General features: G+C 40.2%; 1 protein-coding gene across 2 annotated transcripts in view; it reads left to right on the forward strand.

Moving 5' to 3' along the window:
- Positions 1-611: 611 nt before the first annotated feature.
- Positions 612-22,252, forward strand: part of CD84 (CD84 molecule) — a 38,420-nt gene continuing 16,779 nt past the window's right edge. Inside the window, exons 1-2 of one of the 2 annotated variants that reach the window (XM_054451315.1) lie at positions 612-716; positions 14,337-14,678. In XM_054451315.1, the coding sequence (XP_054307290.1) occupies positions 671-716; positions 14,337-14,678 (388 nt within the window). In that variant the 5' untranslated portion in view covers positions 612-670. The remainder of the gene's footprint in view (positions 717-14,336; positions 14,679-22,252) is intronic. The other variant, XM_054451323.1, reaches the window with a different exon arrangement.

A 22,252-nucleotide genomic window follows, 5' to 3' on the forward strand; every position in this document is an offset into this window, starting at 1 on the left:
CTTAATATTGATTATGTTAAATAATATCACATGTTGATTATACATTATAATACATAATCATGTACTTGTGATCATTTTACATAACTATAATTATGTAATTTTACTTGCTACTTTTTTTAAGCTCCTACCATATATCAAAACATTTTTCCTCTTTCATATCCCCCACCGCCATTCACCTAATAATGGTAATTCATTCTTTGAGCCTGTCTCAGGCTGGTTGTCAGTTTCTTTAGGAAGCCTACTCCAACTTTTCTTAGCCTGAGTTAGACGCCCCTATTCCTCTCATAGTTCCCTGTATTTTTCCTATTGCAGTGCTTATTACGTTATACTGGAATTGCTTATAGAGTTGTCGATTACTCCAAAAAAGAGTATAAATGCCATGAAAGGAGGATGATCAATTGCTTTGTTGCTCTGTATATTGCCAGGACCCAGAAGAGGGCCTGGCACATAGTAGGCACACAATAAATATTTGTTGAATAAATAATTAATGCTAGGCACTTTAAATTGGAAAAAACTAGCACAGTGATACAAAGACCAACGTTAACTAAATCAGTTAACTTGCACTTCCTTCCTTAAATGTAGTTATAAAAAGGAGGAAGAAAACTCAAGTGAAACTGACTCTGCTAGAACAGTGCCGTGCTTTTCCACAGAAGGTTAAACCCTGAGAGAGATGGCTCAGCACCACCTATGGATCTTGCTCCTTTGCCTGCAAACCTGTGAGTTCTGACCCTTGCTGATCCCCTCCTAGTTTTTCATAAAGTTTTAAAAATCGCCCTTAAGGAAGACATTGAACTGTCTTTTTGATCTGTGTTTAACAGAACACCCTGGGTCTCAGTATCTACTGTACTTAACAGGATCCAACTGGCTGGGGAGAGACTTAAAATTCAAACTTAAGTGTTTAGGTTCAGCTTTAAAGTTTATATTTCTGAGATCTGGAGATCTCAGTTTCCAAAGGTCTGAGGCAAATCCTCAGAGGAATCAGCACTTGGTAAACCCACCCACAAAGCCTGGCAAAAGAAAGATCTTCTAAAAGCTTGAATGACTTACAAGCAATTTCTTCTTGGCATTCAACTGTGATGGCGTTTGAGAGAGAAAAATGTCTTTCCTAATTATAGTTGATTGTTCTATCAGGTTAGAGTGATGGATAACTCATCGTTATCATTGTTGAGCCTCATCTCTATAAACTCCCTTTATTTTCAAAACACAGAGCTGTTACTCTGCTTTTATCCTCAAGAAACTCTAAAATAAATGAGGAAGAGATTACTATCCCATTTTTTACAAATAGTCTCAAAAAAGAGTTGGAGAACTTGAATTAAAAACCCTATTTTTCTTACTTATGGCATAACAGTAAACTAAAAGAACAACATGAATATTGATTGTTATTGGTACAAAGAAAATTGTAACATTAACACAGATCTGGGAGTGCTGTGTCATTGTACATATTATCTCCTTAAATACAAACAATTGCTCTAACAGAAATTTACTATGTTTGGAACTTCTAAATCTACTTCTAGTATCTCTTGCCAGTTCTGAAAATGCACTAGCAAAATTCTGGCATGAGTTAGAACCCTGGAAACCTAGTACATTTGGATTTTCTGTAAAGGTAGAATCAATGCACCGTGATCTCTCTGGTTCCCTTGGCCATTTCAAGCTATGGCTCCTTTAATTTGAACTTCATGGAGATTGTAACCACTAGTCAGACCAAATTTTTGGAGCCTCCGCTGGTCGCTCTAGAATGGCAGACAGAAAATGCAAGTAGATGAGGAATGGTACTAGGGATGTCCCTAATCTTCCAGAGAGAGACCAGACAAGGTAGCATTTGATACCACTTAATTTGTAAAACATTCGACAATGTTTATGCCTACATTCTTATGTCATCCATATGAAAACCATTGAGATGAGCAAGATAGATGTTATTAATCCCATTATGCAAGAAAAATAATAAATTAAGATTTAGGGGTTTAAAAATTCACCTGAAATTTCACTACCTAAATTGGTAGAGCTGCAAATAGGCATTGGTTTTTCTAATTCCAAGGTTAATCCCAATCCCATTCGTTCTTCTTTCTGCTCCACCTGACCTCTTCGCTCATTCATTTCAAATTTTTGATGTTCTTCAAAAGATTAATACCTGCTAAGATAAAAGGTAGCTCTAGGATACACTTCTTTCATCTACTGAAACTGAAATAAAGTTGTTAAATCAGCTAGTAGTGAATTGTTTATGAGTTTTGTGACCTAGACTAAGTTACATTCCTCCTCTGACTCTTGTTTCAGCTTCAAAATGGGGAGGGTATTAATACAGTGGAATTGTTTTGAGAATCAAAATAATGATAATGCATGTACAACACTTGCCATAGTACCTGAATATAGTAAGTGTTTAACAGATATTAGCTAATGCTACTATTTTTCACACTTGCTTATCATGCATTATTAGGAAGAGCCATGGCTTTACCACACAGAGATCTTGGGCAGGACTCCTCTGTCAGGGAATTGTCCAAGGAACATAAACAGGAGAAAAGGTGGTGAGAGTTTGAGCTTAAGTGTTGGTTGTCGGGGTTCTGGAAAAGGAAACTAAGAGTGAGATATTCATTTCATCAAGGATCCATGCAAGGGGAATGGGAGCTTGTTTTTATAAAAGTGAAGCCAGGAGTACTTTTTACATACTGTCCACCTTTACTGAATTATGTTTGCCTCTTAAGGATTATTCTGCAAACCTTTTCTGAGCACAAAAATATACTGTGAATTCCTCCTGCTGCTGTTCCTGGTAGAGGTAGTCCCTTACATTCAGTATTGGGCTTAGGAGTCTACACTTTATGCATTTCCCTGGAATTCAGAGCAGTTGAAGAGGCTGAGAAGCAGTGGAGAGATGCAGGGAGAAATCCCCATTTCCCCTCAGAAATCACCGACATAAGGAAAGTCTGAGTATGCAAACTTATGACTGTTCCATGTTGGAAAAGTTTTCTCTGAGTCAAAATTCACAGTCTTATGCTCTGATGCCAACTTTCTGATCATGACTTTGGAAACACCATGACTCTGACTGTCTCTCCACGTACCCTAGGAGACACTCCCACTCTGGGGGTAGGAGATGAAGGAGTCCACCAGTTTTAATCCTTGCCCATCCCCTCTACATATTCTGTCTCATACTCTTAATTCTTCCTTTTCTCTGCCCCATTCTTATTTCTATTTCTTCAACTCCCTGTCTTGTCTCCCATCGATAATAGTAATAAATAATCATTTATGGAGCAATCACTGCATATTCAGCATTACTCTAAGTAGTCTACAGTTATTATTTTGTTTAATCCTTACAACACACTATGAGATAGGTATGGTTTATGTGCATGTATACAGATGAAAGCATTGATACACAGAGAGTCAAAGGTCACTTAACCAAAAAGTGAAAGAAGTAGAATTTAAGCTTCAGAGTCCTTAGACTTCACCTCTGAGTCATGCTGCCTCCACCCACTTTGATGTTGAAGTGGAGTAAATTACTCTCCTGACTATTAATGTTTGGGAATATGTCAGTAAAGAGTGATTATTTATTTATTTCTGTCAAGACAGGATTATTCGGGTAGAAGCTGTGCCTTTCTCTATACCCACCCACAGAGGAGGAAGGAGCTATTGGCAGGTCCTTGCCAATAACGGAAGTTTAGGCAGGGCAGTGAGGCAGAATACCCAAGCAAATAACCATCTCCAGACATGTTTCAAATACCATTCACTTTAATATTATTCAAATGTGATTTGAATTAGTTTCTTTAAACAAATAAAAGTCCAATATCAGCATGATGTTGATGTCTTGTTGGATGTTAAACATGGTCATGGGCATTTCAGCAGTTGAGACTTAAAATTTCAAGAAATGAGTGGGCTCACTGTGGGTAACTGGACCCCAACCATCATCCTGGGGCTCAGAAACAGGAAGCATACCTGTGGAAGTATGCTGACAAAACAACCTGCCACTGATTTGAAGTCCTTGCATCGAGGGGTCTTCAAGATAAGGATAATGCCTCTGTATTAGAATTAGATTTAAGCAGATGACTACCATAGACATTCAGAAAAGGGCTCAAAAGCAGAAATCCAGTTATAGAAATGGAAATATATTATATATGGGTAAAACCGGTTATCAAAAACCCAGCTTCCAAACAGAGGGTGAGAAGCTGTTCCCCCTGTGATAACTCAGGCCTTCAGTGGTAAGGCAGCGGAGGCCTACCTTGTCAGCTCCAGCTGCTGAAGCAGTCCTGGAGATCAATATGGAGGCCAACAAGGCAGCCAGAGCACCTTCACAACAGGAGCCTGATGGTCAGTGCCAAGCCATTCAGGCTACTGGAGTATTCCTAAATCAAACCTTTCTTGTCTTGGACCTTAGGGGAGGGATGGACCTGTAAGTTTGGAGATCACTGGGCTCATCTATGTGAAACTTGGAAAGAGGTATGAGCAATCAGCTGGGGGTTGATATACGTGGAACTGACTAGGTACTCTTGTTTCCTTTGTTATACTCAGTGTTCAAGTACACGCTAATAGAGGGCAGCAATGTTAAAACGGATGGCCATGATCTCATGTCTGTTTTGAGATTGTGTGTGTGTGTGTATGTGTGTGTGTGTGTGTTTTGAAGGAACTGATTCAAGTAAACCTAAATCCCAATAAAGATGATATAAAGTAAAACTCCCAGGGGAAAACAATGTACTATTGCATGGGGGTAGTAGGTTCCTTTTTCTTAAAACCTCATGATCAAGGACTTTCTGTCGCTTTGGAGAATGACACAAAATTTCTGGCTGCCCAGCCCTGTGCTTCCTCTTTCCCTCTATGTCCCTTCACTCAGTGTGAGCAGTTATAATGGACTCTCTTTTGGGTACCATGTGCTAAAGCTACCTCTGGTCACTCTCCCAGACCTACAATACTCAGCGATGTTCCACCCCCACTTTTTGACTCTAGGAGGCAGTGGGTGGAGAAGAGGAGGGGAAGTTTAGCTAGTGCCACAAAAAAAGAACTAGAAATGTTTGTCTGGAGGATCCTAAGAAAGTATAAGGGGGTGGAGGTGTCTGTTAAGCAACTGTACAGTCTTCCCCATTTCCACTCTTATTAATAGCTACTTGCTGACTTTAACATCTCCCCAATACCCTAACTCTAATTTTTCCCTTCATAGTTGTCTGAGGTGTTATTTTAGTCTCTTTGAAGATGTTTATTTGTTTTACATAGCAAACACATATAGTGCCTAGTATATGCCAGGCCCTATTCTAAGAGGTCTACAAATATCAATTCATTTAACCCTCATAATATTTTTATGAGGTCAAATATTGTGCTACTATTACCTTCACTAATGTGCTAATATTACCTTCATTTTAAAGCTGAGGAAAGAAACCCAGACACAGAGAGGTTACTGACTTTCCCTGGGGTTCATGGCCAGTCCCTGACAGAGCCAAGATTCTAGCCCAAGCAGGCTAGGTCTCAGTGACTAATTCATGGTGCCACACAGGTGACTCCAAAAGGCAAGGCTCTCCTTGGGACCACTAGACTCTTCTCCATTAGTACACACACTTGAGAGCACCCTCGTGTCATTTAATCTTCATAATTCCTCAAAGTGGCAGGACAGCTCTGTTTTATTTCTTTTACCAACTAGAACCCTCTGACTTAGCAAGTAAGTGACATTCATGGTCATTTAGCTAGTCAACAACAGACCCGTGACTCAAATGTGTTTCCTAATCCCTGATTCAGGACACTTTTACTAACTATGCTGTGGGTCCCCATTCTGCAGATCTAAAAAATTTTCTTCACAAACAGTATAGAATATAGAAAGAAATTGCAGTTAGCCATCTGATTCTTGTTAATAATCAGTTTAAATACTTGACCTTTCACATCAAGACCCAGAGATCAGTAAAGAGTCCTCTCTTGCCTTCACTCTTTCTCTTGCTGAGATTTTCTGCCTTGTTTTTCTGTTTTTGGAAAAGATTAACTGAGTCAGTTGCAAAAAAAAAATTATTTGTTTTTTTTTGTTTGTTTTTGTTTTTGTTTTTTGTTTTTTGTTTTGAGACAGAGTCTTGCCCTGTCACCCAGGCTGGAGGGCAGTAGCACAATCGTGGTTCATGGCAGCCTTGACTTCCCAGGATCAAGTGATCCTCCTGTCTCACCCTCCCAAGTAGCTGAGAGGACAGGCATGCATTACCATGCCTGACTAATTTTTTTTTATTTTCTTTTTCATAGAGCTGGGATCTCATTGTGTTTCCCAGGCTGGTGTTAATTTTTTCAACAAACATTTAATAATCATCCACTAGTTACTGGAGGAACAGTAGTGATTGAAACAGACAAAGGCTCACATTCTTGATAATTGCATTATAGGAGCAGTGTATTGAGGGGATGGGTTGGGAGACAATCAATAAATAAGCACAGGAAATGCTTTAGTGGTGATAACCGAAATGAAGAGAAGGATAGCAAGGCAAGGCAAGAGAGAAGGATGGGGTGGGGATTGCTATTTTAGGCACAGTGACCAGAAAAGCTCTTTCTAATGAGATGATGTTGGGAGAGAAACCTGAACAAAGTGGGGGGCTGCTGAAAAGAGTGTGGTAGGAAAAGAGGAGAACAACAGGTGCAAAAGCTCTGAGGCAAAGTGCCCTTGGCCTGTTTACAGAACAGAGGGAGCTGATGTGGTTGGAGTAGGGGAGAAGTAGGGGCAGATCAGGCAGAGCCTAGTAGTGATGGTAAAGGTTATGAAAGGAGAATAGAGAGCTCCCCAGACTCCAAGGGTACACTGTGTTCATTTTTAATAGAATCTAAGGAGAATTATGGGGTTTTAGGTCTATATGACCTCTCCGTTGTCATCCATATTTGACTTTGGATTCCACCCAAAACATCAGTAAGTTTTGCTTGCCCGGCCTTGAAGAATTTTCCTCTCACCAGTTAAAAGCCTCATACCCCAACAATCTTTATACTTCATATGGGTTTCTGATTCTTTTCTATTTGTTTTTGCTTTTTCAAATATTCTTTTTCTCACGATCCCTATTGTCTTCTTCTAGTCAGTGGCTTTGAGCTACCTAACCATGAAATGTACATTTGTAAAATCCATCCATATACCTAGGATCATCCAGGGAAACAGGGTTATCATCTTAGACACAGAAAAGTGTATTGCATTGGGAAGGTTGCCCCAGCCCAATCAAGGAGGGGAAGGCAACCTCCAGTGAGCAACCAGTCCTCAGTGCTCTCTTTCAACACTGGTCATCCTGGCCCCTGAGTCCTGGGCTCCCTCTTTGCCATAGCTACCTAAAAGTCACAGTGAACAGGTTTTTCCATCTAAGCCTCCACCCCAGGGTTTCAGCCTTTTCTTGCCTTTGCTTCTCCTCTGGAGGTATGGCCTTTCTCCTACCTTTCCCATTTGTGTTCTGGCATAAGAAGGTCACGAAATCACACTCTTTGGAAAAGGTTGTAAATGTGGGTTACCACTTCTTCACTGGGCTCTCAAGGTACTTAGCAAACACTTGATCCCCTTCATCAATCTCTTGTTGACTCCCTATGGTGTTCCTTATAGTAACATTCCCCCCCAATTTTTACATTCACCAAAATAACAGCAACTACCATTTATATGTGCCAGGCATTGTGCTAAGTGCTTTATCTTCACAATTGCATTTAATAATTATTCACACTTTACAGATGAGGCACCTAAGGAACAGTGAATTTCAATAATTTTCTCAAGATAACACAGCTAGGTTCAAATACTCCTAGATTCAAAATCTGCACCTTTAGTCTGTATACCTCCTAGCTGGTCCCACTCTTGCCTCCTTACTGTTGCCAGATAGTCTCCCCTCCTACATTACTGAAGAGATGAAGGCCACCAAGAATGATTGTCTTCCATTTTATCCTATGTATTCCAAAATGTCCACTGTGTATTAAGCACCTTCTATGTGTCCTCAAAACAATTCTATAAGGCAGGCATTATTATAGCCCATCTTGTAGTCAAGTAAGATCAGGGCCTCAGCAAATGTCAGGGATTGAACCTGAGCACAAGCCCACCTGGCTCAAATCTATGCTCGCTCTACTTCACCAAGCAGCCTCTTCCTATCACCACCTTTAATAACATCTCAAAATACCTTTGCTCTTTCACTCATCCTTTCCTTTCCCCTTTCCACTTCAGGTGAGGGTGTGACCCTCCTTAAACCTACAGCTTCCACTGCCTGCCCTTTCCTTTCCATCTTTTGTTCCATGACAAGCATTAGTAGCCTGTGTATCTTGTGCTGTGCTGCATACCAGAGGTTTAAGGCAAGGCCCCTGGACTCAGTCATTCACAGTGTCCAGAACACAGACACACAGATTGATGACCACCACACAATGTGGCAAGTGCTATGAGAGGGAAACCTGGAGTTCCAGAGAGGCCATGAGCAGGAGCATCTAACCTAGAGCAGGCCCACTGGGGACATCTCTCTCTGCTCACCCTCCCTAGCACCTCCCCCGCAACCCCCAGTCTCTTCTATTTTAAAACAAAAATAAATTAGTTTTACCTGACCCTCTAGCTACTGTCCTATCTCATCACCCTTCTTTCACTGTCAAGTTTTTCCTCCACGCTTTACCACCTACTCTGTCAGTCCCCTAGACTCTGGCCTTCCATCGAGTTGTCTTACTTGTACTACATTCTCAAAGGCCATCAATAACCTCGTAATGGGCAAACCCATTTTCAGTCTTTATCCCATTGAACACTTTATCCCATTGAACACTGAATCATTAGACATCAGTGGCAATCTCCTCCTTGAGACTCTTTCTCCTCTCTGTGATATGGTCCACTATTGGTGCCTCTCTTGCACTCTTACTGCTTGGTCTATTCTGTTTCTTTTGATGGTGTCTCTCCTATAAATGTGAGCACTCTCACAAGGCTCAGTCGTGGACTTCAGGCTTACTCTTCCTGAATGACCCTCCTCTCCTTCACCCATGCCATTTCTGTGGATGATCTCTAAACCCGCTGGATTTCAGTGTTACAGTAAGTACCAGAGACACTAAAATAAGAATGGCTTAAATAAGAAAAAAGTTTATTTCTTGCTCATGTAAAAAAGCATGGAGTTGGCAGTTCACAGTCAGTAGAATAGTTCACAAGGTCATTGGGGTTCCGACTTCTATCTTCCTGCTCCACCATCCTCAGAACTCGGCTTCCTCCTCATGACTCAGAATGTCTGTCTAAGATCCAGCTGTCATGGCCTTCTGGCCTGCAAAAGCAAGGAAGAGATGAAAACAGCAAATTTCCCTCTTTTTATGCATTTATTTATTTATTGGTTTTTTTCTGAGACAGGGTCTCACTGTGTCACCCAGGCTGGAGTGCAGTGGTGTGGTCTTGGCTTACTGCAACCTTGACCCCCTCGGGCTCAGGTGATCCTCTCACCTCAGCCTCCTGGGCAGCTGGGACTACAGGTGTGCACCATCATGCCCAGGTATATTTTGTACTTTTTTGTAGAGACAGGGTTTTGCCATGCTACCCAGGCTGGTCTCGCACTCCTGGGCTCAAGCGATCCACCTGCCTCGGCCTCCCAAAGTGTTGAGATTACAGATGTGAGCCACCGCTCCAGGTTCCCCACTCTTCTTAAAGACATAGAAGTCATATACAACACTTCCATTTTTATTCTGTTGGGCTGAACTTAGTCATATGACCAATGTTAGCTAGAAGAAAGCAGGACAATATAGTCTTTACTCTGGGTGGCTCTATGCCCTGCTAAAAATTAGTGATTCTATTACTAAGAATGAAGGAGGGAACAAATATTGGATAACAGCTAGCAGGTTCTGCCATAGTGCCCCAAATAATACTTCAAGTCCATTCTCTCTCCTTATCTTCCATCCTTCCAACAGCTTACTTACATGGTCCACCATCATCTGAAGTTTAATATTTCTAAGACTAAACTTTCTTTCCCCTTTGACTTCTTTCCATCATAAACTTTATGAGTTTTTCAATGACATAAAGTAGAAACTCAAAATATATTGATGAACCATTGAATTCTAGCAGATGCCTCTTTATTTCTTGCCTTTCTTTGTGTTATCGCCAAATCCAGCCCTTCCTTTCCATTCCCATTATCGTCCCCTGGTTCATGCCCAGAAGACTACAGTATTCCCCTCTGATGCAGCCTCTCCTTCCTGTTTTCCTCCCCACACATCATTACTACATTAGAATGACTAAAACATTATTTTAATCTTCACCCTCAAAAACCTTAATAGTTCCCCTCTGCCTCTGATGGAGACCTCAAACTCAAGGCTGTCTCAAATCTAAACCTAATTTGTATCTCCAGCTGTACCTCTCCCTGCTCTTATATGCAAATCTATATTAATCCAATTAACATCACAGATTCTGCTTCTAAACTTTTATTCAGGATCCGAGGACTTGAGACACCCTTCCTTTCCCTTTCCATCAAGTAGAATTCTATTCAGCCTTCAAAATCCTCCTCAAATTCTACTTTCTTTGAGATGTTTTTTCTAACCACTACAGCTCAGCGATCCCTCCCGTCTTAGAATTCCTACGGTAATCACTGTTTCTACCATTCACTTGAATTTATTATTCACTATCTCATATTGCAAAGGAGAATGTGTGTGTATGTGTGCGTGTGTGTGTGTGTGTCTTATTTCCCTAACCAGGTATCAAATTCCCCCCAAAAGGCAGAGAATCTGTCTTTGCCATAGACTAGCATAGTGCATTTCATGGTAAGTCCTCAAGATGTTTTTGTGCCACAAGTTATCTCTGAAATTAGATTTTACTAAGGTCACTTCCAGTGATAACATAATGGTAGAGTCCCTTTAGCACCTAGAAAAATAAATATTGGGATTGATTGATATGGACATTCTTTCCTTTAAATCTTAAAGTCTTTTAAGAGCAGAATAAAGTCTGTCCGGGGTACCTGACACTGTCCCTCCAGGCTTTACTTGAATTAGCCCTTAAAAATGGCTTTTGATGTATGCTCCAGTATGGCCTTGGCATCACCAATACCATCATAAGGATGGCCTAGGGCAGGCCCAAAGGGCATGTACCAATTGTTAAAGTGATGATAAAGAACATACGATGAATGTTAATATATCATTATCAACTCCAGAAATAACTAACATTTATTTTGCCTTGATGATCAGCAAAGCATTTCTACTCATATTACATCATTTGCTGCTCACCAAATAGGACAAATAGCATAATTATTATTTTCATTCTATGGATGAAGAAACTGAGGTTCAGAAAGGTTTTGTGCCTGTAATCCTAGCATTTTGGGAGGCTGAGGCGGGCAGAGCATTTGAGGTCAGGAGTTCGAGATCAGCCTGGCCAACATGGTGAAACCCTGTCTCTACTAAAAATACAAAAACTAGCTGGCCGTGATGGCATGCACCTGTAATCCCAGCTACTCGGGTGGCTGAGGCAGGAGAACTGCCTGAACCCGGGAGGTGGAGGTTGCAGTGAGCCAAGATCACTCCACTGTACTCCAGCCTGGGTGACAGTGAGAGAGTGACACTTTGTCTAAAAATAAATAAATAAATAAGAAAGGTTTTGTGACCTCGTTAAGGTTGTCCAGTTCATAAGTAGAAGTACTTGCACCTACACCTTCTGCCTCCCTATCTTTCCACTGCATGCAATGGTTTTGCAGCTGCTTTTCTCAGAGCACAGTTGGAGAGTTTGAAGGTGGCAGAATCTTCATCTTAAACATGTGCAACCCCTTTGCCTTTTCCAGCAAGCAAAGTATTCTTGCCAACAACACCAGCAGCACAAATAACAGCTTCCCCCAGCTTTGCCTACCCACCACCCCCACTGCCTGATTGCTCTTTGATACCCCACCAGCACTTCCTGAATGACTTGCTAGAGGAGATGAGACATACTTTTAAAACTGTACCACACACCAACCACTGTGGCTGCTCAACGGCCCTGATATTAAGAAGGTCTCAGCCTTAGCAATCTACCTACATACTTCCTGGGGTTTAGTGAGAGAACCCAGCAAAATTACGAGTCTGTGGAATCTATGTTCTGTCTCTCTCCTCAAACCTAATCTCAATCCACAGAGTGGTGTGGCAATTAAGCACTAGGGCCTGACTTCAAAAAAGACTTGAGACATGGGAGATCTGAGACCAGGACTCGCTAGACAATTTGCGAGGCCCAGTGCAAAATGAAAATGGAGGGCCCCTTGTTTAAATAGCATGTAGAATTTAAAGGTGGCAACGCAGCATTAAGTCCAGTTCAGGGTCCTTTTGAGCTCAGGGTTCTGTGCAACTGCATAGATCACATGCCCATGCCTGGACCATCCAGGGATTCAGGCTGGGAAACTGCAAATACCCCTCTCCTAGAACTCATCAGCCCAGAAAAACAGTTTATCTGGGAAGAATTAATGTTCTTGAATTTTGGCAAACTATGACTCTTACCACCAAAGGCAGCGTTAGCCTCTTTCTGACCCGCTATCCCAGTGGCTTATTTTTATTGCTTTTACCATTTAGCACTCATCGTGTTGTATTGTCTTTCACTTGTGTCCACATCTGTCTTATTTTCTGGGCTGTGAGCTCCTCAGGGCTGCAACGATGTCCTGTTTATCCCTGTGTCCCTAACACAGCATCTGACACATAATTAGCACTTAATAAATGTTTGCAGATAAGGGTTCCCAATTTCCCCCTTCCTACTCCCACCCCACATACTCCCCACCCTGTTATATCTTCTGTACTTAGCCACCCCCCAACTAAATCCTCAGACCTTGTCCTGGATACTGCTCCTAAGGGAAAATCTCTGTTGGTCAGAAAGGAAAGAGGTTTACATCAGCTGTCCCTGGGGCTCTTTCAGTGGTTGCTGAGCTGAAGAGCAAGGGTAGCCGTAGTGAGACAACACCATCAGGTTAAGAAATCCCTTTTTTTGTGCCACCTTAAAGTGATGTGTATACTTTATGATCCTTATTCTTCCATACACCAAGCCTTGGATAAACTTTAGGGTCAGCCTGAATCCACTTATGTGGAAAACTGATGTCGTGGTCATCAGAGCCTACATGCAACCAGTACACACCAGAACCGCTCAACTAGTTTGTTTATTGCTAACACCCTTTCTGATTGGTCAGAGCCCATGTCATATTGGTTATTAAATACTTTGGATATCATCCGTGCTTGCCCCAAACAGTGTTTCTCACTAAAGAGCCCTGATTGAGAATTATAGGATAATGAAGAAGAGGAGGAGAAAGAGCAGAAAAATAATGTCTTGAAATTACATTGTCTCTCATTTTACAAACTATATATTAAATCAGTTTATCTTCAAAAGTGATAGAGGAGAGAAAAGGGAGGAGAAAATAAGCTTTTCATCTTCCCATGTTATATTTTAAAAGTATTCATCCTTAAGCTTTCACTAGGAAATGTTCCCTGGATTCCCAGAACAGATCAAGTCCCCTTGCTGGTCTCTCTCAAATCACTATAATGCTTACATATTTTGTGCCTATCCATTTGTTTCTATGGTCATCTGATCAACATTGGTATGTTCCTCTGATTGTAAGTCTCAAAGAGCAAGAATTATATCTGTTTCTTCTCACCGTTGTATCCCCAGCTCCTTGTATCTTGTTTAAAAGAGTAGATGTCCAACAAACACTTATATTATACATTAAATTAATAAATACCCACCATAGTATCTGGAACAAAACTGATCCTGAATAAATACATGCAACCACTCACAAATGTATGAATGAATAAACAAAACTTGCTTACTTCAGAAGTTGTTCCAAGAGAGTCTAGGAAACACATGAGTAAATTCTATAAATTAATTCCACAAATATTTATTAAGCCCCTTCTCTGTGTTAGGCACTCTTCTAGAGACTAGGAATATGGAAGTAAACAGAAAAATATCCCTAAAAATCACCAACTTAGGGAATATTTTCTCCAGAGACTCCAAAGCACTCTCTGCTTATATCTTCCAAGAAAAGAGACAAAACTGTTACTTGCTTTTTGCAGAGATCATAGGAAAATAAAAAGCAATGACCCAAGAGACCATCAGCCAAGATATTCCAGGTTCTTGTTCCAGCTCTTCCACCACTTGGCAATATGATCTTGGGAAAGAAGTGCACCTAATATCTTAGACTACGTGGAGGCTTATGGCCTTCACCTTTCAAATGCCTTCTAGCTTTCAGAGTCTATAAGTCTAGGTAAAAATATTTATAACAAAATGGATCTCTAGTGAGAAACTTAGTTTTTGAATGAGAATGCTTTAGAAAATTTAATTGTCATAACATATTAAATACACCTAGAGTAGAATGCCAAAAAAAAAAAAAAAGGCATCCTCAAGAAACTGGGTGAACTGCATTTGTGGCAGCTCCTCAGGGAGCTCCAAGGCCAAAAAGATTAGGAACTGAAAAAGCTGCAACAGTCAGATGGCTACAGTTTTCTTTTTATGTTCTCAGGGCCGGAAGCAGCTGGAAAAGACTCAGAAATCTTCACAGTGAATGGGATTCTGGGAGAGTCAGTCACTTTCCCTGTAAATATCCAAGAACCACGGCAAGTTAAAATCATTGCTTGGACTTCTAAAACATCCGTTGCTTATGTAACACCGGGAGACTCAGAAACAGCACCCATAGTTACTGTGACCCACAGAAATTATTATGAACGGATACATGCCTTAGGTCTGAACTACAATCTGGTCATTAGCGATCTGAGGATGGAAGATGCAGGAGACTACAAAGCAGACATAAATACACAGGCTGATCCCTACACCACCACTAAGCGCTACAACCTGCAAGTCTATCGTAAGTCATGGGAAGCCGGAGGGCTTGTGTTTTATTTTTACTTTGCAAATTTGCTATCTGAAACACATCTACATTTCTGATAATTGGGTCCCCTAAATCTTTTTATATCTATAAATACTTATATATTAATACATCAATACTTATAAGAGGATGTACTCTTATTTCAGTCCTGACTTTGCCAGTTTTTGGCTATGTAATCTTCCATCAGTAGTTGGTCCGCTGGGCCTTGGTTTTCTTTTTTATGTAATGTCAATGATCATACTACTCACTTCCAGGGTTATCATGAGGATCAAATGAGATAGTGTATGCAAAGTGCTTTAAAAAAAACTTTTTATTTTGAGATCATGATAGATGCAAAGAAGGTACAAATAAATATACAGGGAGGTTCTGTGTACACTTCACCCTATGTTAACACCTTGCATAACTATAGCACAATATCAAAAACAGGAAATTGACATTAGCACAATCTGTAGAGCTTATTTAGGTTTTATCACATATGCATACATTCATTTATGTGTGAGTATGTGTGTAGCTCTGTACAATTTAATCACATGGGTAGTTTTGTGTAACCACTACCATAATCAAGATTAACTGTCACAAGATTCCCTCATACTCTCCCTTTATAGCCACATCTCCATCTTTCCCTTACCCAGTCCCTGAAAAACAACTAGTTTGTTCATATCTACAACTATGTCATTTCACACATTATGTAGATGGAATCATGAAGGATGTATCCTTTTAAGGTTGGGTATTTTTCACTTAGTGTAATGTCACTGAGATTCATCCAAACTCTTGTGTGTACTAATAGTTTATACCTTTTTATTGCTAGATAGTATTCCATGGTATGGATGCACTAGGTTGTTTAACCATTCACCTCTTGAGGAACATTTTAGTCCTTTCCAGTTTGGGGTTATCACAAATAAAGCTGCTGTGAATAGATTTGTACACGTTTCTGCATAAAATAAGTTTTTATTCCTCTGGAATAAATGCTCAAGAATGTAATTTTATGATAAGCCCATTTACAGCTTTAAAAGAAACTGACAAACTATTTTCGACTTTCCATTCTCACCAGGAATGTATGAGTGATCCAGTTTCTCTACATCCTCACTAGCATTTGGTGTTATTATTTTTCATTTTGGCCATTCTGATGGGTGTGCAGTGATAACTCAATTTAGTTTTAATTTGAATTTCTAGTAGTTAATGCAAAGTGCTTTTGAAAGGTAAAATATTATAACTATTTGTTATCATCATTATAATTGCCACAATTCACTGGGAGATGTGCGTGCTTTGTTTTGCAAGCTACCCCAAGTGTGGTCTGTAGACTGGCAGTATCAGCATCAACTGGGAGCTTTTTGGAAATGCGAATGTTCAGGTCCTGCCCCTGACCTTTGTGAATGAATGAAGTCCAGGAATTTGTGTTTAATGATATCTCTGGATTATTCCCATCTGTGCCAAAGTTTGAGAAAGCACAGACCTAGTGCTGCCCTGTTCAGTATGGTAGCCTCTAGACACATACACCTCTTGAGCATCTGAAATGTGGTGAGTCCAAATTGAGATGTGCTGTAAGTGTAAAGTTCATACCAGATCTTGAAATCTTAGCACCAAAAAAATATATAAAATATCTCAATAATTTTCTTTTTGTTCTTCAATTTTTATTTTAAGTTCAGGGGTACATGCGCAGGATATCAAAGTTTGTTACATAGGTAAATGTGTGCCATGGTGGTTTGCTGCACAGGCCATCCCATCATCTATGTATTAAGGCCAACATCCATTAGCTAACCTTCCTGATCCTCTCTCTCCCCCAACCCCTCTCCAACAGGCCCCAGTGTATGTTGTTCCCCTCCATGTGTCCATGTGTTCTCATCATTCTTCTCTCACTTATAAGTGAGAACATGTGGTGTTTGGTTTTCTGTTCCTGCATTAGTTTGCTGAGGGTTGTGGCTTCCAACTCCATCCATGTCCCTGAAAAGGACATGATCTTGTTCCTTTTTGTGGCTGCATAGTATTCCATGGTGTATATGTACCACATTTTCTTTATCCAATGTATCATTGATGGGCATTTGGGTTGATTCCATGTCTTACCTATTGTGAATAGTGCTGCAGTGAACATATATGTGCAAGTATCTTTATAATAGAATGATTTATATTCTTTGGGGTATATACCCAATAATGCGTTTGCTGGAACAAATGGTATTTCTGCCTCTAGGTTTCTGAGGAATGGCCACACTGTCTTCCACAATGGTTGAACTAATTTACACTCCCACCAACACTGTAAAAGCAGTTCTTTTTCTCTGCAATCTTGCCAGCATCTGTTGTTTCTTGACTTATTAATAATTGCTACCCTGACGGGCAGGAGATGGTATCTCATTGTGGTTTTGATTTGCATTTTTCTAATGATCAGTGACATTGAGCTTTTTTCACATGTTTGTTGGCTGCATGAATGTCTTTTTTTGAGAAGTGTCTGTTCATGGTTTTTGCCCACTTTTAATGGGGTTGTGTGTTTTTTTTTTTCCTGTTTGTTTTTTCCTTAAACATTTGTTTAAGTTCCTTGTGGACTCTGGATATTAGACCTTTGTCAGATGGATAGATTGGAAAAATTTTCTCCCATTCTGTAGGTTGTTTGTTCACTCTGATGATAGTTTCTTTTGCTGTGCAGAAGCTCTTTAGTTTAATCGGATCCCATTTGTCAATTTTTGCTTTTGTTGCAATTGCTTTTGACATTTTCATCATGAAATCTTTGCCCATGTCTATGTCCTGAACGGTATTGCCCAGATTTTCTTATAGGGTTTTTATACTTTGGGGCTTTACATTTAAGTCTTTAATTCACCTCGAATTAATTTTTGTTTAAGTTATAAGGAAGTGATCCAGTTTCAATTTTCTGCATGTGGCTAGCCAGTTCTCCCTGCAGCATTTTTAAATAGGGAATCCTTTTCCCATTGTTTTTGTCAGGTTTGTCGAAAATCTGATGATAATTGCAGGTGTGTGGTCTTATTTTTGAGTTCTTTATTCTGTTCCATTGGTCTATGTGTCTGTTTTTGTACCAGTACCATGCTGTTTTGCTTACCTTGGCCTTGTAGTATAGTTTGAAGTTGGGTAGTGTGATGCCTCCAGTTTTGTTCTTTTTGTTTAGGACTGTCTTGGCTATTCAGGCTCTTTTTTCATTCCATATGAATTTTAAAGTAGTTTTTTCTAGTTTCATGAAGAATGTCAATAGTAGTCTAATGGGAACAGCATTGAATCTATAAATTACTTTGGACAGTATGGCCATTTTCATGATATTGATTCTTCCTATCCATGAGCATGGAATGTTTTTCCACTTATTTGTGTCCTCTCTGATTTCTTTGAGCAGTGGTTTGTAGTTCCCCTTGAAGAGGTCATTCTCTTTCCTTGTTAGCTGTATTCCTAGGCATATTAATCTTTTTGTAGCAGTTGTGAATAGGAGTTCATTCATGATTTGGCTCTCTGCCTGCCTGTTGTTGGTGTATGGGAACGTTAGTGATTTTTGCCCATTGATTTTGTATCCTTGAGGATTGCTGAAGTTGTTTATCAGCTTAAGAAGCTATTGGCCTGAGATGATGGGGTTTTCTAGATATAGGATCACGTCATCTGCAAACAGAGACAGTTTGACTTCCTCTCTCCCTATTCAAATACCATTTATTTCTTTATCTTGCCTGATTGCTCTTGCCAGAACTTCCAATACTATGTTGAATAGGAGTGATGAAAGAGGGAATTCTTGTCTTGTGTGGGTTTTCACAGGGAATGCTTCCTGCTTTTGCCCATTCAGTATGATATTGACGTGAGTTTGTCATATGTGGCTCTTATTATTTTGAGGTATGTTCCTTCAATACCTAAGTTATGGAGAGTGTTTAACATGAAGGGATGTTGAATTTTATCAAAGGCCCTTTCTGCCTTGGTTGAGATAATCTGTGGGTTTTGTCTTCAGTACCATTTATGTGTTGAATCACACTTACTGATTTGGATATGTTGAGCCAACCTTGCATCCTGGGGATGAAGCCAGCTTGATCGTTGTGGATAAGCTTTATGATATGCTGCTGGTTTTGGTTTGCCAGCATTTTACTGAGGATTTTTGCATCAATGTTCATTAAGGATATTGGCCTGAAGTTTCCTTTTTTGGTTTTATCTCTACCAGGTTTTGGTATCAGGATGATGATGGCCTCAGAATGAGTTAAAGAGGAGTCCCTCCTTTTCAATTTTTTGGAATAATTTTAGTAGAAATGATGCCAGCTCTTCTTTGTACCTCTGGTAGAACTCAGCTGTGAATCTGTTTGGTCCTGGGTTTTGTTTTGTTTTTGGTTGGTAGGCTATTTATTACTGCCTCAATTTCAGAACCTGTTATTGGTCTGTTAAAAAATTCAACTTCTTCCTGGCTCAGTCTTGGGAGTGTGTATGTGTCCAGGAATTTATCCATTTCTTCTATATTTTCTAGTTTATGTGCATAGAGATATTTATAGTATTCTCTGATGGTTGTTTCTATTGCTTTGGGGTCAGTGGTAATATCCCCTTTATCATTTTTTATTGTGTTTATTTGATTCTTCTCTCTTTTCTTCTTTATTAGTCTAGCTAGCAGTCTATCTATTTTTTTTTTTATTTTTTCAAAAAGCTAACTTCTGGATTTGTTGATTTTTTGAAGGGTTTTTTGTGTCTCTGTCTCCTTCAGTTCAGCCCTGATCTTTGTTATTTCTCATCTTCTGCTAGCTTTGGGGTTTGTTTGCTTTTGGTTCTATAGTTCTTTTAGTTGTGATGTTAGGTTGTTAACTTGAGATCTTTCTAGCTTTTTGATGTGGGCATTTAGTGCTGTAAGTTTCCCTCTTAACACTCCTTTAGCCTGCCTTGCAGAGATTCTGGCACATTGTCTCTTTGTTCTCATTAGTTTCAAAGAACTTGATTTCTGCCTTAATTTCATTGTTTACCCAAGAGTCATTCAGGAACAGATTGTTCAATTTCCATGTAGTTGTGTGGTTATGAGTGAATTTCTTAATTTTGAGCTCTAATTTGATTGTGCTATGATCTGAGAGACTGTTTCCCTGAATGATTTCAGGTCTTTCGCATTTGCTGAGGAGTGTTTTACTTCCTATTATGTGATCAATTTTAAAGTAAGTGAATACGGTGTTGAGAAGAATATATATTCTGTGGAATTTGGGTGGAGAGTTCTGTAGCGGTCTACAGGTCCACTTGATCCAGAGCTGAGTTTAGGTTCTGAATATCTTTGTAAATTTTCTGTCTCAATGGTCTGTCTAATATGGTCAGTAGGGTGTTTAACTCTCCCACTATTATTGTGTGAGAGTCTAAGTCTTTTTGTAGATCTCTAAGAACTTGCTTTATGGATTTGAGTGCTCCTGTATTGTGTGCATATATATTTAGGATAGTTAGCTCTTCTTGTTTAATTGAACCCTTTACCATCATGTAACGTCCTTCTTTGTCTTTTATTATCTTTGTTGCTTTAAAGTCTATTTTGTTAGAAACTAGGATTGTAACCCCTGCTTTTTTCCATTTGCTTGGTAAATTTTTCCCTATCCCTTTATTTTGAGCCTACGTGTGTCTTTGCATGTGAGATGGGTCTCTTGAAGACAGCATACAGATGGGTCTCAGCATACCAGTTTGCCATTCTGTGATTTTTTAAATTGGGGGCATTTGGCCCATTTACACTTAAGGTTAGTATTGTTATATATGAATTTGATTGTGTCATCATGATGCTAGCTGGTTATTTTGCAGACTTGTTTATGTAGTTGCTTCCTAGTGTCACTGGTCTGCATACTTCAGTGTGTTTTTGTAGTGGCTGGTACCTATTTTCCCTTTCCTTATTTAGTGCTTCCTTCAGGAGCTCTTGCAAGGCAGGCCTGGTGGTAGCAAATTCCTTCAGCATTTGCTTGTCTGGAAAGGATTTTATTTCTTCTTCACTTATGAAGCTTAGTTTGGCCAGATATGAAATTCTGGTTGAAAATAGTTTTCTTCAATAATGTTGACTATTGGCCCCCAATCTCTTCTGGCTTGTAGAGTTTCTACTGAGAGGTCCACTTTTAGTCTGATGTGCTTCCCTTTGTGGGTGACCTGGCCTTTCTTTCTGATTGCTCTTAACATTTTTTCTTTCATTTCAACCTTGGAGAATCTGATGTGTCCTGGGGTTGATTTTCTCATGGAGTATCTCACTTGTGTTCTCTGCATTTCCTGAATCTGAAGGTTGGCCTGTCTTGCTAGGCTGGGGAAGTTCTCCTGGATGATATCTTGAAGTATATTTCCCAACTTAGTTCCATTCTCCCCATCTCTTTCAGGTACCCCAATTGGTCATAGGTTTGGTCTCTTTACGTAACTCCATATGTCTTGGAGGTTTTGTTCATTCCTTTTCATTCTTTTTTCTTTTTTTCTTGTCTACCTGTCTTATTTCAGAAAGATAGTCTTCAAGTTCTATGATTCTTTCCTCCACTTGGTTGGCCTAGTCTGCTGTTGATACTTGTGATCAATATCTCGTGTTGTGGTTTTCAGCTCCATCAGGTTGGTTATGTTCCTCTCTAAACTGACTATTCTGGCTATCAGCTCCTGTATTGTCTTATCATAATTCTTAGCTTCTTTGCATTGAGTTAGAACATGCTCCTTTAGCTCAGCAAAGTTTGTTATTACCCACCTTCTGAAGCCTACTTCTGTTAATTCAGCCATCTCGGTCTCAGCCCAGTTCTGTGCTTTTGCTGGAGAGGTATTGTGGTCATTTGGAGAAGAAGAGGCATCCTGGCTTTTTGAGTTTTCAGCATTTTTGCATTAATTCTTTATTATCTTTGTGAGCTTATCTACTTTTTATCTTTGAGGTCACTGACCTTCAAATGGGATTTTTCTGAGGTCTTTTTTGTTGATGCTGTTGTTTTCTGTTTGTTGGTTTTTCTTTCAACAGTCAGGCTACTATTCTGTGGGGCTGTTGCAGTTTGCTGAGGGTCCACTCCAGACCCTAATCGCCTCAGTTTTTCCTATACCTGGAGGTATCACCAGTGAAGTCTGCAAAACAGCAAAGATGGCAGCCTGCTCCTTTTTCTGGAAGCTCCATCCCAGGGGTGTACTGACCTGTTGTCAGCCTGCATACACCTGTAGGAGGTGGCTAGGGACCTCTGTTTGGAGGTCTCAATCAGTCAGGAGGAACAGGATCAGGGACCCATGTAAAGAATCAGTCTGGCTGCTTTTTGGTAGAGCAGATGTGCTGCATTGGAGGGCCCCTTCCTTGTCCAGACTCTCTGGACTCTCCAAAGCCAGCAGGCTGGAACAACTGAGTTGACTGAATGGCAGAGATGGTGGCCGCCCCTCCCCACAGGAGCTCTGTCCCAGGGAGAATTCAAAACTCTGTCTGTATAACCCTGGCTAGAGTGGCTGAAGCCCCTGCAGGGAGGTCCCATCCAGTGAGAGTAAAGCAGCAGTCTGATCTGGCAAAGTAGCTGTACTGTGTTGTAGGGGACCCTTCCTCCTCCAGATCATATGAACTCTCCAAAGCTGGTCAGCTGGAATGGCTGAAGCTACTGAACCACAGAGATGGCAGACGCCCCCTCCCCAGTAATTTTCATATTAGGGAAATGAAA

Source organism: Pongo pygmaeus, chromosome 1 (genome assembly GCF_028885625.2).
Source record: "Pongo pygmaeus isolate AG05252 chromosome 1, NHGRI_mPonPyg2-v2.0_pri, whole genome shotgun sequence".
Lineage (NCBI taxonomy): Eukaryota > Metazoa > Chordata > Mammalia > Primates > Hominidae > Pongo > Pongo pygmaeus.